The 16,843-nt window shown below is 42.6% G+C and overlaps 2 protein-coding genes across 3 annotated transcripts in view; one reads left to right on the top strand and one right to left on the bottom strand.

Annotated features, from left to right (window-relative positions):
• Window positions 1-16,843, bottom strand: part of BMERB1 (bMERB domain containing 1) — a 42,306-nt gene that overhangs the window by 21,005 nt on the left and 4,458 nt on the right. The window contains exon 2 of the mRNA XM_068146881.1: window positions 5,925-6,048. Coding sequence (XP_068002982.1) covers window positions 5,925-6,048 — 124 coding nt within the window. The remainder of the gene's footprint in view (window positions 1-5,924; window positions 6,049-16,843) is intronic.
• The window catches only part of PDXDC1 (pyridoxal dependent decarboxylase domain containing 1), an 83,218-nt gene that overhangs the window by 17,210 nt on the left and 49,165 nt on the right, over window positions 1-16,843 (top strand). For both annotated transcript variants that reach the window (XM_068146877.1, XM_068146876.1), the window contains exon 2: window positions 381-435. In XM_068146877.1, the coding sequence (XP_068002978.1) occupies window positions 433-435 (3 nt within the window). In that variant the 5' untranslated portion in view covers window positions 381-432. The remainder of the gene's footprint in view (window positions 1-380; window positions 436-16,843) is intronic.

Consider the following 16,843-nt stretch of genomic DNA (forward strand, 5'->3'; position numbering starts at 1 on the left):
CTGTTGCAAGAGGAAAATGGGTGTCAGGGGCGAGGTCACTACAGTGGCCCCACAGGCAGGGCAGCCATTTTGTGTTGCGTGGGTGAGCTGACACAGAGCGGCAGCCATCTTGTCTCATGTGGCCAAAGAGCTCATTTAACCTGGGAGGGCAAGCAGCCGGCGCTGGCTTGCATGGCTGTGCAGTGGAAGGGCCCCTATGAACCACACCCTTTGAACTTGTAAAATAAAGTGTGTCCCTTACTACAGGACTTTTTGCCACCCTTCCCTTTCTTTAAGCAGAATCAGAGACCTGTGGGCAGGTGAGATCTCCTGTCTGGTGACTGACTGCAACCTCCTGTGAGTTACTGTTGCTGACTGGCTGTCCAAATCTCTTTCTACAGGTGGAAAACTACTTCCTGAGATGAAGCTTTCTGTCAGTGGCCCCAAGTGAAGATGGTGAGTAATCTTAATATCCAGGACAGTACAAATTGCTTACTTGCACTGTGACTGCTGCAAAGGGGTGGGGGAGATTCAGAAACTAAATAAAAAGGCTTAGAATCATAGAATCAGTATGGTTGGGAAAGACTTCAAAGATCATCAAGTCCTACCTATCACCCAACACCTCCTGACTACTAAACCACAGCACCAAGTGCCACATGCAATCCCTTTTGTAACACCTCCAGGGATGGTGACTCCACCACCTCCCTGGACAGCCCATTCCAATGGCTAACAACTCTCTCTGGGAAGAACTTTCTCCTCACCTCCAGCCTAAACTTCCCCTGGTGCAGTTTGTGACTGTGTCCTCTTGTTCTGCTGCTGGTTGCCTGGGAGAAGAGACCAACCCCCTCCTGGCTACAGCCTCCCTTCAGGTAGTTGTAGAGAGCAATAAGGTCTCCCCTGAGCCTCCTCTTCTCCAGGCTGCAATATTTTAAACTCAGTACTTAATCACAGGAAGGTATGTGACATGTGCTCAAATATAATTGAGACTTTAATTTTGGAAACTTAGAATTGTGTATGTAACTCCTGGCCTGTTGGATAAACAGGCTAACATAAGACACAGAGCCTGCTCAGATAGCATATGAGGGGAAAAAACCAACACACACTTTAGTATGGTTTTAAAGTCTAATACTATTAAGTCCTTGTAGTTTAATCCCACTGAATAAACTTTATTAGAATAAACCAAACCAGGTTGGAAGAGACCTTCAAGATCATCGTGTCCAACCCATCAACCAATCCAACCCACCCAAACAGCTAACCCATGGCACCAAGCACCCCATCAAGTCTCCTCCTGAACACCTTCAATGACGGCGACTCCACCACCTCCCCGGGCAGCCCATTCCAATGGGCAATCACTCTCTCTGTATAGAACTTCTTCCTAACATCCAACCTGAACCTCCCCTGGCGCAGCCTGAGACTGTGTCCTCTTGTTCTGGTACTGGCTGCCTGGGAGAAGAGACCATCATCAGTCTGTCTACAACCTCCCTTCAGGTAGTTGTAGAGAGTGATAAGGTCACCCCTGAGTCTCCTCTTCTCCAGGCTGAGCAACCCCAGCTCCCTCAGCCTCTCCTCATAGGGCTTGTGTTCCAAACCCCTCACCAACTTTGTTGCTCTTCTCTGGACTCGTTCCAGCAAGTCAACATCCTTCCTAAACTGAGGGGCCCAGAACTGGACACAGTACTCGAGGTGTGGCCTAACCAGTGCAGTGTACAGGGGCAGAATGACCTCCCTGCTCCTGCTGGCCACGCTGTTCCTGATGCAGGCCAGGATGCCATTGGCCCTCTTGGCTGCCTGGGCACACTGCAGGCTCATGTTCAGCCTACCATCGACCAGTACCCCCAGGTCCCTCTCTGCCTGGCTGCTCTCCAGCCACTCTGACCCCAGCCTGTAGCACTGCATGGGGTTGTTGTGGCCAATGTGCAGAACCCGGCACTTGGATGTGTTAAATCTCCTGCCCTTGGATTCTGCCCATCTGTCCAGCCTGTCGAGGTCCCTCTGCAGAGCCTCTCTACCCTCATAAAATCATGAAATAATCATCATGATTAAGTATCTGATTTTATTTTTCTTCATCATCCCACTCTTTCTTTCACCCCTACAGAGTGACTCTTTTGAAGCTGTTCAGTAAAGATTTTATATAGACACTTAAGTGTCACCAACTCTGAGTACTGAAATGTTAACACATGCAGTGATGGAGCAACATATTTCATTTAACCCCTTTTGTTGTCATACAGACTTCATTAGTGAAACTTTGTTCACTGGGGAGAAAGAATATGGACCTCACAGTATTACTGTGATTAAAAATATGTCCTCAATACCTTTACTTTCAAAGCAAGGAAAGCTGTCTGTGCATTTTGCTGAAGACTCTCTCATGCACATGTTGCTTCGAGAGAGAGACACGTCACAGAGATCACACCTGAGGAACCACTTAAAAGAACTATTACATTATGGATGATGTCACATAGCAGTAAAAGTTTTCACTGATTTTCACAGAAATGTAAAAGATGCAAACCAACTCCAGGCCCACTGAGCATCCAGACTCTGCTAAGGTTGTTTTTGCTTTCTTTCAGTTAGGGTTGCTGGTTTGGTTTGGTTTTTGGGGTTTGGTTGATTGGGTTTTTGTACTGGCTGATGTACTAATCTGGTGCAGTTCCATGCCAAATGTTCTTATTTGATGGCTGCTGCATTTGTTTGGGCAAAATGTTGGCATAACAGTTAAAGGTGACACCTGTTGTTGCTGAGCTGTTTCACATATCAGTTAAGGGTGAGTTTTATTATAATCCCACCTCAAGCTTCTTTGTGCATCTTCAAGGAAAAGAGTAATTTCAACTGACAGTCTGGGAGTGAGTTCCTTCCTTCAGCTCCTCTTATTCCAGGTATTTACCCAATGAACTTGTTTAGAATAATATTTTATTTTCTTTTTTACACCCAGGAGTGATTTATTTATGTTTTTCTACTTTTCTGCTCGAAATCTGCAGCTAAATTTTAAAGGCATAGCCTAAAACCACTGTAATGGATTAAACCTGCATTGCTCTGACAGGGGAAGAGCTTGCTCTGATTTCCATCAGCAACAGGTCTAGATTGTAGTGACTTTTTTCTCTCATTTTTGAGTGTGAGGAGTCTTCAAATAAGGTGTCTGTTCTGTGCAGAATTGTAGTTGCTGATATACAGCCTGTCAGTTTTCCTTATGCATATCTCTAAAAGGAAGGAGCCATGGTCCTCATTAGGCCTGTTGATATGCTCAGGACACATAACCTCCAGCTTAATTTCCTTTATTATTAACTTTTTTAAGCACAACTACAATGTACTTTGTTCTAGCTTTAGGATCTAGCCGCATGTGAACAAAAAGAAATCAGTCATACAGACAGGGGAAAAGAATGAACCATTACTTTTAAAAACACAGCTGGAGAAGTAAGCTGTGTATAGATGTGTAAATTATATGGGATTATTTCATTATGTTCATGCTTTTCTAAGAGCTAAAAGAAAGCTCAGTTTAATGCAAGAGAACATCTAGTCTGTTGCTAATAGTTTGGGGGTGGGGGAAGAATACAAACACACCACACATTTTCTCCATTGCTGTATGTGTGTCTTATCCCTTTTTTGTAATTGAATGAAAAGCTAAAGCAGGTACAGGAACTAAAGAGATCTGCTTCTCATTACAGCTGGTCCTGAACTCAGTGGTCTAATCACAGGTGTAGTACTGCTAGTTAGCAGCCATGTGTTCAAAGTCAAGCCTGTCTTAAACATGTTTGAGGTGGCTCAGTTTCATGCAGGTGGTTGTGAAAGCCATTCACAGGGGAATCTAGTCCTGTCAGAAGAAAATTTATAAAATGAATATACAGACTTCTGCCCTGGGCACACTGGCAATGCATTAGTTCAGTCACATTCCCTTATCAGTAAGTTCCTTCTCTGGAGACTTTCAAAACCCACCTGGACATGTTCCTGTGCAGCCTGCCCTAGGTGAAACTGCTTAGGCAGGGAGGTTGGACTTAATCTTTGGAGGTCCCTTCCATCCCTTAGCATTCTGTGATGGTTTTCTGCCTCTGTTTAAGGAATGAGACAGGCTCTCTAACTCTTCTCAAAGAAGTTGAAGAAAACATTCCACATGAGGATTGGAACCCTAATGGAAATACTGTTCTTATCTACATACTACAGTAAAAACAAATCCATACTCTGGGTATAACACAGAAGCCCATTAAGCTGAAGTTTCCCCAACCAGGCCAAATATCCAGGCCTCAAATGCCTGTCCCCTGACATACCTCTCCACTCCCCCCCTCTCCATACCAAACCCAAGTGACAGCTAAATTTCATCTCGCCAGCTTCAGGCCTCTTCCAAGGCCCTCACTGCCCCACATGGCAAAGAGGAGGGATCAGCCTCGGGAAGGAGAGAGAGAGGGAAAGGGGATGAAGGGCAAGAACAATTTGTGCTGTCCGGGTTTGTAGAGATGCAGGGCTTATGGGAACAAAGTAACGAAAGATTACAATTTCCTGTCCACCTCCTGAGCCTATCTAGCCTCCAGAGTTCTGTAACTTCATTGTTCTTAAAGGCACCAAGCCTCAAACCATGACATTCCCCTGTGTTAATTTCCTTACTCAAACACCAGGTAAGCAACACAGAGTAAAGAGTGCAGGGAGCATTAGCACGGGGGAGAAATGAACAAGCTGGATACAAGAACAGAACAAGTGGCAAACATGCACAATGATGATGTCTGCCACGGCTCTCATTTACTGTGACAGTCTATTGCAGTGCTTTGATACAGAAAACAAGACAAGCTCAGGGTTCAATTATGGGGCTTCAGGATTAAATTTATGTACAAGGCAGTAACCAAGATATGATCAAACATTTCCTGCTCATTTGTACCACTACAGCACTATTAAAGGTCAGTGTCACTACTACTGGTGCTTGTTTCCAAAAGTGTCTGAGCAATGATTCTGGGCTGAAGTCCTCTGGGATAATACACAAAGACCTGTGCTGTTTGAGGGGGAGGCTTTCAACTTCTGGCAGTTCAAGTTAGGGCACTGAAAATAACCACCAGGGGTAAGGGCTAAAGTACCAGTCCTAGCTTTGTACTTTCAAGGGAGAAGACCGCAAGTGAGTTTTGTCAGGCTGCTGCGGCTTCATTAATACCAAGGGTCTGGGTTCAGCAAGTTTCAGATCTACTGAGGTTCATGCCCAGGCATTAGTTTCTGACCTCAGGCACTCACAGACAGATGGGACTTAAAAACAATACAGTCTTTGTTAAACTCTGGACTTCTAAATTCTGTCATTTGGGAATACAAACCCTATTAACCTCATCAAGAGAACTGGTTTAATATTCATCAGCCTTCAGTGAGGCTCCTATACCTGACCCTTTGGGCAGTTTTGGAAACCCCTCTTGGAGTACTGCTATTTAATTTGATATTTCAAAATGTGCTTTGTATTCATAACTTAATGGCTTAACAAATGTCAAATCTGGGCTTTTATTATTCCAGAACACAGTGTGCTCTCTTGTGATACGAGCTAAGACCACAAATGAAGTGAGGAATAAAGTGTGAGTTAGGTTAGACTGTGGAAGCTTCAAATCCCCTGCCTCTTAGTATTTTCTTCAGAAAAATATTCTTGCCACTAAGGGTTGAAGTCAGGCAGAAGTCTTTGCTCTGTAGACACACAGTTTGCTAAGGTTTCCTTTTGTAAGTAATAGATCCCTTTTACATCTCCTGCAAATCATGCTGAATAAAAAAGGTAATTTCCTTTGCAACTGCACCTGCAAATCATGCTGAACAAAAAAGGTAATTTCCTTTGCAACTGCAAAAATCATTTCCCAATGGCATTTTGCAAGCATTCACTTAACGGAGATGCTCTTTACCTTTCTTCCTTTTAAAATGTCAAGCAGATAAAAGTCTTCTAAATAGCATTCTTTGGTATTTTGATTAATTTTGAATAGTGTTTTCCCAGAGGTACTGATACTTACATAAACCTGAGTTCTGATTCTCTTCTGACTAAGACTTCTCGAAGTCTCTGGATCTTCGCCATCTCCAGCTCAATTTCATCAGGCATCATTGTTGTTTCAGCCATTGAAATAATGTCAAGTTCATCTGTGTGTGAAAGCAGAAAATTAATTAAGCTAGTCAAACCATCTTAATGGTTGTGTGGGGTTTTTTAACATAAATTCTACTCACAGAACTATCTGGCTATGGGGTAATCAATGCAAGTAGTAAAGAATATTCTAACTGAATGTGGTATTGACTGGTTTCTCTACTGTGTTACTTACTGCTTTCAATGTAACCAGTTTGAAGTGAAAGAATCCCTAAGCCAACGTGACATTTATTTTGCTAGTCAGCATCTATCATGCCCTTAAGGAATCCCAACCCAGTACATAACTGTAGCTACTGTGTGTCAGTCACTGTCACTGCACACTCTGATAGCACAGCCATAGAATGCTACAAAGCCCACTCTTCATCTGCAACTCTGAACAGTTGTATCTTAGTGCAAGTACAGCACATGCAAACTGATGAAGGTTTCCCATCTTTCATTCTTGTAACTCTTTCTGCTATTCCACCATCTCAGCCTAATAGCTAAAGCCTAGACCCACTAGATTGGACCCAAAGATGTGGGTCTAAACCTTCAGGGGCTGAGTGCTTCCTACTAGGGTACCCAAATCAGTTGAGAAGACAAACAGTACTGTAGTAATTACTTAGCAGGCAAGGGTCCTTCTATGAATATTTCTGTATAATTGATATATTATCTCTTCTAATACAGAGAGAAACTGGGGTATGAACAGTGTTCAATGAAGGTAGAAGGAACCAATTTATAGAAGATAGATTTGGGAAGGAGGGGCTTGGCCTCTGGGAAAAATTATTCCAAAGGTTCACCATACTTGGCCTTTGCTCTGAATAAGAGTTTACAGGCAAAAAAAAAAATAAGAGTGTCTACATGTTTTGGTACCCAAATGGAGACATGTTCCTGAAAGCAGGCCTGTTGCAGCTGTGGTGGTTTAAAAAAGGAAAACGGAGGTGTCAGAATGTACTCAGCATGATTATGCAGAAAACAGGAGACAAAATGCATCAGAAAAAAAAAGCTGTTCAATTAATTCCAAAGTCCCTCATGGCAGACTAAGCACAAACAGCTGAGAAGAGTTTCTGACAGAAACTTGGAGTAGGAATGAAACAAAAAAAAATCTCAGCAAACACAGTTTCATAGTTTCATAGTTTCATTCAGGGTTGGAAGGGACCACAAGGATCATCTAGTTCCAACCCCCCTGCCATGGGCAGGGACACCCCACACTAGATCAGGCTGGCCAGAGCCTCATCCAGCCTGGTCTTAAACACCTCCAGGGACGGGGTCTCGACCACCTCCCTGGACAACCCATTCCAGGGCTTCACCACTCTGATGGGGAAGAACCTCCTCCTCACATCTAGCCTGAATCTCCCCACCTCCAGCTTCATTCCATTCCCCCTAGCCCTATCACTACCTGCGATCCTGAAAAGTTAGCTGTTGACGTAACAACCTAAAACCTTTGGAAATCCTAGATCCTAGAAGAAGGTTGAACACCACTGAGAATGCCTTAGGGACTGTATCCAGCCCCACTCTTTTCCTCCCCCTCACACCCTTATCTGGATGTATGGAATGAGGAACCACCACAGCAAAGTCTTTGACTCATCAGCAGAGTAGCTAAGAGGCTGTGCTACCACCAACAGATGGGCAGAATTAGAATTCACTATTCACTACATGTTTATGAAACACCAGTGAAACAAAACTGTAACAAAGATTCTCCAAGTATAGTTTTGCCTCTTGTTGCTTTTGGGGGTTGTGGAGTTATTTTCAATTCTTGCAGAAGAACTGGCTTTGGTGTAAATTTATTTTCCAAACCCAGGAAGTTATTCTGATGCTAGCACGAATTAAAGCCAACACTGCTGGTAATTAGAAAGCTAAGCGAGAAATATATTACACCTACACACAGGTTTTAAAATTAGCTCCCAAGAGCTCAGAAAACAGAAAAAATACAGTAACTATCTTATTCCCAACTCTAGCTGATGTGCAGTTCTAGCATAAACGCCCCAGTGTTACCCCTTGATCAGATCAGCTCTCACACTCATGTTAGTAGTTCAGGAGGGGAATCATGAGCAAGCCTTAAGCCCTGAGCACATGCTTAAAGTGAACACATGAATTAATGTAACAACCAGTAATCCAGTCTGGCCTCCTGCAGAACAGTCACAGACTCTCCTCCACATCCCACTCAATGTGTGCTTGAACTACCAAAAATATTTCTGAAAGCTCTCCAAAATTATACAATGTTTTCAAAAGAACCAAAAATGTAAGCAAGGCCCCACAGGATTGAAAGTGGAGAGAAACAGATATAGAAACCGTACGATACTGGTGCGCAACTCCTCTGCGAGCTAAGCGATGTCACTAGCACAATGCAGTGGTTTAGTTTGCCTTCATAGCAGTACCTGTGCTGTGAGCACACTGCAAAGTGATTCATTCTCATGGAGATGTCAAAATGGAAGGATTTTCAAGGGTTGGATTACAGGAACTTCCAGAGCGAAAACCACCCAAAACCAAAACAGAATGGGCAATTGGGAAGAAAATTGAGGGTGAGAATACAGAAAATTGAGTATGGAGACACTGTGGTACTGGAAGGGATTAAGAGCCAGTTTGAGAGGGGCAAACATGATCTTCCAAGGGGGGAGAAAAAAATTAAAAATGAACTGATTTCCACTCTGCAACTCTAGCTGCAAATGCCCCAGTGTTACCTCTGGAAGCTGACTCATACTTCCTGATGTTCACCTGTGCACTATTAAGGAACCACACCATTTTGCACCGAATCTTCAACTTTTCTAAACCACCCCTTCCTCACAGCTAAAGCCTCAAACAGAATAGAATAAACCAGGTTGGAAGAGACCTTCAAGATCATCACGTCCAACCTATCATCCAACACCACCTAATCAACTAACCCATGCAACCAAGCACCCTGTCAAGTCTCCTCCTGAACACCTCCAGTGATGGCGATTCCACCACCTCCCCGGGCAGCCCATTCCAGTGGCAATCACTCCCTCTGTGTAAAACTTCCTCCTGACCTCCAGCCTGAACCTCCCCTGGCGCAGCCTGAGACTGTGTCCTCTTGTTCTGGTGCTGGCTGCCTGGGAGAAGAGACCAACCTCTGCCTGTCTACAACCCCCCTTCAGGTAGTTGTAGACAGCAATAAATCTTCCCCATTGTGATCCTCACCAATCACCAACCTGAATGTCTCTCCTAATATTGTGGATAAATGTTTGACCCACCTGGCAGCAACTATGTTGAAGTATAATTAATTAAATTTCCTAAAATGGTTTGAGCTCTTGGAGTGTAAACCACTTGGGAAAGAATACATTAACATTATTAAGCCTTTGAATAAAGCTCCAGCTCTGTCCCAGTGATGAATGATACCTCTAGTGCTTTCACACAGAACAGATTCACACTAAAATCTCTAATGAAAAGAAAGAAGAAATGTTTCATTTTATTTAAAGCAAGCATGCATTAGTCAACTGGTTTTTACCACACATTGTTATTAAGCTCCTTCTGGTGATAAGCCGACATTCATAAAGCAGAAGTGGAGACAACACTGAGATTAGTCACAGTGACAGGATAGAACTGTTTTGTCTGCTCTGTAATATCCAGGAGAAGTTTCAGTGACAAAGAAACATGTAAAATATTACTGTATGCACAAAAAAATATATTGATTTGAAAATAATACTATAGAGAAATAAAATTCTCAAGCTATTTACATATAAAGAGAGGGACTGAGGAGGTAAACCTGTAGCTCCATGTGTGTATTTCTGCTTTAATTTAAATGCAGACTGGTATAGTTAAACTATTAACTTAATGCCTGCATTTCATCCTCATTATGCCAGCCAGAAATGGAGCATTAGCCACCTATGATGAAAAGCAACAAAACAAAAGCAAATCAAATTAGTAAGTGCAAAGAAAACTTTAAAATAAGCCTAAACTAATACAGTGAGAACCAGGAGAATGCACTACACCTGGTGTCAATAATTCCAGACAAACTGGTATGGAATGCTGCAAGGAAAAAGTAGTCATCAGCAAAAGTCTTGCTGCTGTCACTTCATGCGAGCATGCTCATTGTGCTCTGCAGCCACTAGCTGGTTTAATTCTAACTTGGGGGAATCATCATCATCTTTGTAAAAGCCAGAGGTCAGGCTGTCGGTAACACAAAGGGTGCCAAACCTACTCCACCAGCACCTAGAGCAGTTTGCAAGCAATCTGCAGTCTAGAGGCAGGAAAAGCCCTTCTGAGACCCTTAGAGATACATAGCTAGTCTGTGGCGGGGCAGCGTGGGCCCTGATGGGTCACAGGTGTGTCTTCAAGGCATTGTTTACCCTTGCCTGTGAATCTGTTGCTGCTAGAAACCATCAGTAATTCAGGCTCGAAGAGTCATCTCATTGATTCAGCAACAGATCTCCAGCACTTTTTTCATCTTTTAATGCCACCTTTTTTCATCTCTGACATGAATGAACCATCTTCAATGAGACCCTGTGTCTGTTCAGCCGATGACTGCTGGGAGCTCTTTAAAGGACTGCAGTTCAAGCCACATAGCTTTTCTAATGTGGACACCACTCACAAACAAACCTGGCTGCTCAGCATACTCAATTGCAGTACTTTAGCTGAAGACTGCTTTAAGTCGCTGCTGCCCTGCACTGGATTTAAACTGAGCCATTTGAGGCCTATTCCCACTCCCTTAAATTGTCATATAATAAAGTAATCCTTGTTAGTGGCTAAGTTTTGTTCCAAATTTGGGTCATCACTTTTGGGGCTTTCTCAAGAACTCAGTTCAATTCTCAAATTAATCTTTTACCATGGAAGTATAATAAATGCTAACAGAGCACAGTACACTCTTAATGCTGTTTCAGATAGCAAAATCCAGACTTTCAAGACCACTATCACTTGATGAGCTGAAGAAGTAGTATGCAGGAATCACAGGTTAGAGATGGATGAAGAAAGAACCAGGTGAAACAACTTAAAACCAGCACACTTTGTAGAAACTAAAATAGTTGCATAATATTGGAAAAAATAGTTACAGTTACATAATATTCTAGATAAACAAATGTTCATGTGAAAAGAACCAGATGATTCCTGCATGTTGTCATGAGCTTGTCATCTGGAGGCACAAAGGACCAGTCTTAAAACCAGGCCTTTTACTCCTGCTGTTGCCTCAGAAGTCTTCAGAAGCCCCAAGGTTCTTTTTCTCTTTGCTTTAACCCATCTAGGGCAGGCTGCCCTCAAACGGTCACAAGTGGCCAATAACTAACCTCTGCAGAAAAAAAACCCTACATCTAATTGCTTATTCCTAATCTAGCCTGCTGCAGCACGCTGTTACTGTGAATCCTAACAATGATTGCATTTGGCATGTGTGTGCCATGCTATTGATTCAATGGTTTAGGCTGGAATTACCATATAAATATAGCTAATAGCTAAATACAATACAAACAGCTGCAATATGTTTTGTTCCTGGCTTCCCTAACAGGCAGGCAACATTGTGCCATTAAAACTGGATAGACTGGGAGAAAAAGAGGACAATGGCAAGGGCTAGTAGCAGTGTGGAAGTGACCAGAATGCTGCTGGTTTGACTGCCTGGGCTCAGGCCATGGACGTGGTGCAGCCTCAGCAGTCTCCTATCCCTCTCCTTTTGCTCAGAAGCAGATCTCAGGCTGAAACTCTGGCACTTAATCCCTCACAGGAGTATGAAGTCAAAGGAAATGTCTCTGTGCAAAGAGCATGGTTTCCTGTCAGTGCACAAGGATCCAGAGCAGTCCTGCAGTTCTGGGGATGTCAGGTTCTCCAAGAAAAATAAAAAAAGGAAGCAGAACTTTGAACGGTGCAGCTCCCAGGTGCACAGGGGTGATGTTGGAGCCCTGAAATACTGGCTTAAACTAAGCATCAAAGCTTCCAATACTTTTGCCAGACAGCAGAGTACCTAGAAGTCCCAAAGCTGTTTTTTTTTTTTGCACACTCCATGTCTCAGAGTAAACCCCTGGGGTGGTTGATTCCCCTTACAGCTTAGCATTGCAACGGGCAGCTGCAAAATCTGGCTGCTCTAGGGAACTCCTCTGGCAGGAAGGAGCCAGAGATGCATACTGAAAGCTCACTAAATGCCAGGACTCAGGGAGTGTCACAGTCACCAAATAGCCCTGACTCTGAATGGTTATTTGAGGGAGGAGAAAAAGAGGAGGGGGGGATTTTTCTGATTTATGGGGAGCTGTGGTGCTTCCAGTAAACCTGAAATACAAAGGGCTGGCCAGCTCAGCTCTGTACTGTGTAATGTAAAGATCACTGGTGTCCTGAGATGAACTGGTAGACTAAAGCAAGCCCTTCATATCTGTGGTTCAAATGGCAGCTTCTCCATCAAGAGATCAGAATTTCATGTCTATAGAGAGGCACTCTGGTGCAACCTGTAAAGAAGCAGAATGTCTCTCCAAGCTAATCGCAAGGAACTATCACACGTTTAAACTCGCCATTTGTGAGAGCAGAGCAAATCTTGCTTTCCTAGTAATGGTTAGAAGCACTGGGAAAAGCACTACTGCAGCATCAGCAGCAGGGAAAATGTTTTTACTTTGCAATTGGAGAGAATAAAATGCTTTCTCCTGTCCCTTTGGATAATAGCTGCTTTTCCACATGTTGTACAGCCTTCCAGTACCTGAAGAGGGCCTACAAGAGAGCTGGGAAGGGACCTTTTTACAAGGGCTTGTAGTGATACGATGACAGGGAATGGATTCAAGCTGAAGGAGGACAGCTTTAGACCAGAGATTAGAAAGTCTTTACAGTGAGGGTGATGAGACACCAGAACAGGTTGCCCATGGAGGTTGTGAATGCCCCCTTCCTGAAGGTGTTCAAGGCCAGGTTGGATGAGGTCTGGAGCAATGTGGCTCCTGGGGCCCCTGCACATAGCTGAAGGGTTGACACTATGTGATCTTTGGGGTCCCTTCCAGTCCAAACCATTCTGTGAATCTATAAATTGGTTGCCCAGGAAGTGATGGAGTCCCCATCCCTGGAGGTGTTGAAAAAACATAGTTATGGCACTTGGGGACATGGTGTAGTGGGCATGGGTCACAATTGGACTCAATGATCCCAGAGGTCTTTTCCAACCAAAGTAATTCTCTGATTCTCTCTATCATATCATTTCCTTCCTAGGTATATTAAATCAGGAGATGTGGCTGGAGATGGCTTTGTTCAAACAGTCAGCTGTGGTCTGAGTCCAACAGCATGATTATAGTATCCGGATCTAGGTCATGAATACTTCTTAAAAAACTAATCTTCTGAATGATCACAATTAGATTTACAGTCTAGCCATGTTAGAACCTGAATTTCCACTTCAGAAGTGTCTCATTCCCATTCCACCATGACCTCATTTTAAAATTAGGTAAGCAGAATATATAAAAAGCACTGCGTGCAATTGCCCACTGCACCTCCAGAACCACAGCTCTGTCTATTCCATACCTAAGAGTCTCACGCTACAAAAAGATCCTTTTGCTTGCTTACCCTGTACATTCTTGTTCTTCTCTTCTAACATGGACCTTTTATTTTTCATTATTTACCTTTGCAAAAAGCCTGTTGGCAGCAGTCTATTCTTTTCCATTTCAAGCCTTTGTACCCTGTGGTCTCGCTGAGATTTCTCTTGAAATATAAACACCAGATTCACAGCGTTGAATATTAACTCCTTCCTCGAACTCTCAAAATCCTTTTGGTTTCTATGGTATCATACTCCCAAGTACTGCACACAATGATTCCTTTCACATCTGATATCAGAAAGTGTCTGTATCTGCCCAGTGCCCAAATGAGATTCTTAGTTGCTTTGTATCTTTTATTCTGTACTTCTGTAGATCAAGCAGTATGCCACTGAAGCAAGGCTCTTTAGAAACTGAACGAGATTCTGCTTTGAGTTTTCCAGTTCAACTGTACATTCCCAAGCAGGAACAAACATTCAGGCAGTAAAAGCAGTTGTTAATTAAGGATGGTCTTCAATACCTTGCTAACTAGAAGTTTTATGGTTAAGTGATGGTTCAAATTTTCTAATTTTGGGACCATTTTCTGCCCATGTTCCCTATTTAAAGACATACATCAGCACAAGTCCCTAATGGTAAGATCTATAAAGATCTTGCCTCTCAAAAAAAGCATCAATTAAATTGTCTTGTTTGTTATGCTGAGAAATTTATAAGCAGTAATTATTCTTGGCTTTGTCTTTTGTCAGTTTCTGACAGTTCCCATTTCCTAAGTGGGTAATTATGCAACCCTTTAATCTTACACTTCCCCAGGGAAAAAGATCTCTCTAGTGTTAATAAACTGCTCTGTGCATAGAGTTCATTTTGGTTGTAAAGGTACCCTGAAAAAAACAGCTCATCTCTCAGCAGTTGTTCATCCTTCTCTGACAACACAGATCCTGTGAATCTGCACCAGCATGGCATTCTTACAGAAATCTAATGAGATGCACAGGACTTCATGTGCTGTTCAGACTCTTAAAATCCATGCTGGTATCTTGTATTTGGGTGATAAATTCCCTTTGTCCTGCATTGTTCTTCAGCTTTCGTATTTCAGCATTCTCCTCACTTTTGATGCAGTCAAAATCTGCTTGTGAAGATGGAAATTTTGGTTAGCTAAGAGGAAAGGATCGAGCCCAGGGGAAAGAACTGTGTATATATTGCATGATAATGGCTGATGTAAAATTAAGGAGAGGGAAAGAAAAAGCTTATACTGGAAACCAGTAACTATCCAGAACAATAGCATTCTGAAGCAATCTTTCAAACAGAATATTGGAAGAAAGGAACCAAAGCTGTTTTAAACTAAGAACACGTGAATCTTTAGTCTGGCCTCACTTTGTGAGGAAAAACTCCAGGCAGGACCTACAAATAAGCTCAGGTATTGTATGATTGGTTGCAGTTGCAGGAGGGTGGACTCAGGAAGTAGAAAATATTTATTTGACCATTATCTAGGGCTTTACTTTTTATGGCAAGATCTAGCTTTTTGAGATGCAGTGTCCTCTGCAGTCAGACACTGCCCACACAAATTCCAGACCCTGTTTCCAGGTATGAAGTGATTCGGATTTCTCTCATCAGATCACACTATCTCTTCAGGACAGTGCATCATTTCTGCTTTCATATTCTCCCAGCTGGATCTAAGGGTGTTTGCTTATGCAAGGAACTGACTCAGTACAATAGGATAATTTGCTACCTAATTATCTGTAATTAAAATAATTTCTAGCTGTACATTTCTATATGATTTGGTCCTGGTTTATAGCACAATCATTATGATTTACAATGTAGGCTGTTTCTGCTCTGAGAGTTCTACTAGTTTATGTCATGTCTTTGACCCTATAATACCCTGGATAGTCCCCTAACCGGTCCTTTTTATGGGGAGAAGGAGGACATTTCCACAGTAGTACCCCCTCTGGCAGCAGTTTAAAAGCTCATACAAACCATATTTACAGGTCAGGCACCAGAATGTTAGCACTCACAGCAATAAATGCCCAAGGAGTCAGAACCTGAAACTGAATTGAACCTTTCTTAGCAAAAATGAGATAAAGATAACTTCCTTTGAACATTTTCCTGTAAACAATTCCATAAAAGCTCCAGGCCTGATATGTCTGTGCCATAATGTTAAGTCAAATATACAGATTTTTTTAAATGTGATTGCAATTTGCAGGAAGTGCCTATGGTGTGCTTAAATTCAGGGTATGCAGGAGCATGTCCACTAACACAAATCATCCTAACCGCGCTTACAGGCTGGGGCTTGAAAACCCTTAAGGGCTTTGACACTCCAATTACAGGACTCAACCTCACGACTTTGAAGTTGATTTCAAGACTGCCAGACAATTTGCATGCCACAGCCAGTCCCCATGATAGTCAGTGATAACAGGGTTGCACACATCTCTTCAGCATGTTAGAGGGCAAATGCATAAAAAATGAGGAAAACAGAATCATAGAAATGGCAAAGGGAGTTTGAAATGAATGCCTTTTTAGAAACTCCTTTCAGAACTCAAGGCCCATTGAATTAGGAAACCCTGAAGACATTATTTATAGATTCATGTGAATCTCCATGCAGCTGAAACTGAATCTTCTGTTTTCATAGATACTTAATTTCTGAGTTGAGGCAATTTTAAAATGCCCAGATTCTAAATTCAGCAGGTTTAACTTGTTTTCTACCTGTGGTGCCTGTGCCCTCAGATGGGAGCTGAAATGCAAGTGACTGCTCAGTAGCCAGCTCAGTATTATCTCGCTACAGTTCCTATCACACATCAGAGATAAAAATCTAGCAACACAGAGTGCCTTTACTGGTGTGTCAGACATACTGATAGAGCCAGAAAAGGACTTGAAAACAGATTTTTTTTCAGAGCAATTACAACACACTGGAAAGGCATCAGCATGACTGGTGTGACCATGTCAGGCTTCAGTTTCTAGCATCCCTAGTGCCTGATCTGAGCCACAAACTCCACAGGAATAGCACAGTCCATTTGCAGAATAGCCTGTGGTATCTCATCCAACCATTTCTGTTGTGTATAAAGGAGGATTAAGTGATTTTGAGTGGGATTTAAAGAAAAGCTGTCCATATAATTAGGTCTGCAGAGAATTATGACAGACTTAACGAAATATTGCAACTGAACTGTGCAAGAACATTTTCCAAACTTCCCACTGTTATTTCCAGTTTCAAACAAACTCTAGTCTGGGTATCAATACCACATTCCTTCTTGCCAGACACACTAACAACAGGATTTTTCACACGTCTGGACAGTGGCTTTAGGCAAGGTGTGAAAGCAATATCCCCCAAACCACATTACCTGTCAGTCTGAGGCTGAGCAACCTCATCTGTCTTAATGTAACTGAAATAAGAGTGACATTTTTCTAC

This window comes from Melanerpes formicivorus, unplaced genomic scaffold, assembly GCF_026170545.1.
Source record: "Melanerpes formicivorus ecotype bairdi unplaced genomic scaffold, bMelFor1.0.p_v2 SCAF_14, whole genome shotgun sequence".
Taxonomy (NCBI): Eukaryota; Metazoa; Chordata; class Aves; order Piciformes; family Picidae; genus Melanerpes; species Melanerpes formicivorus.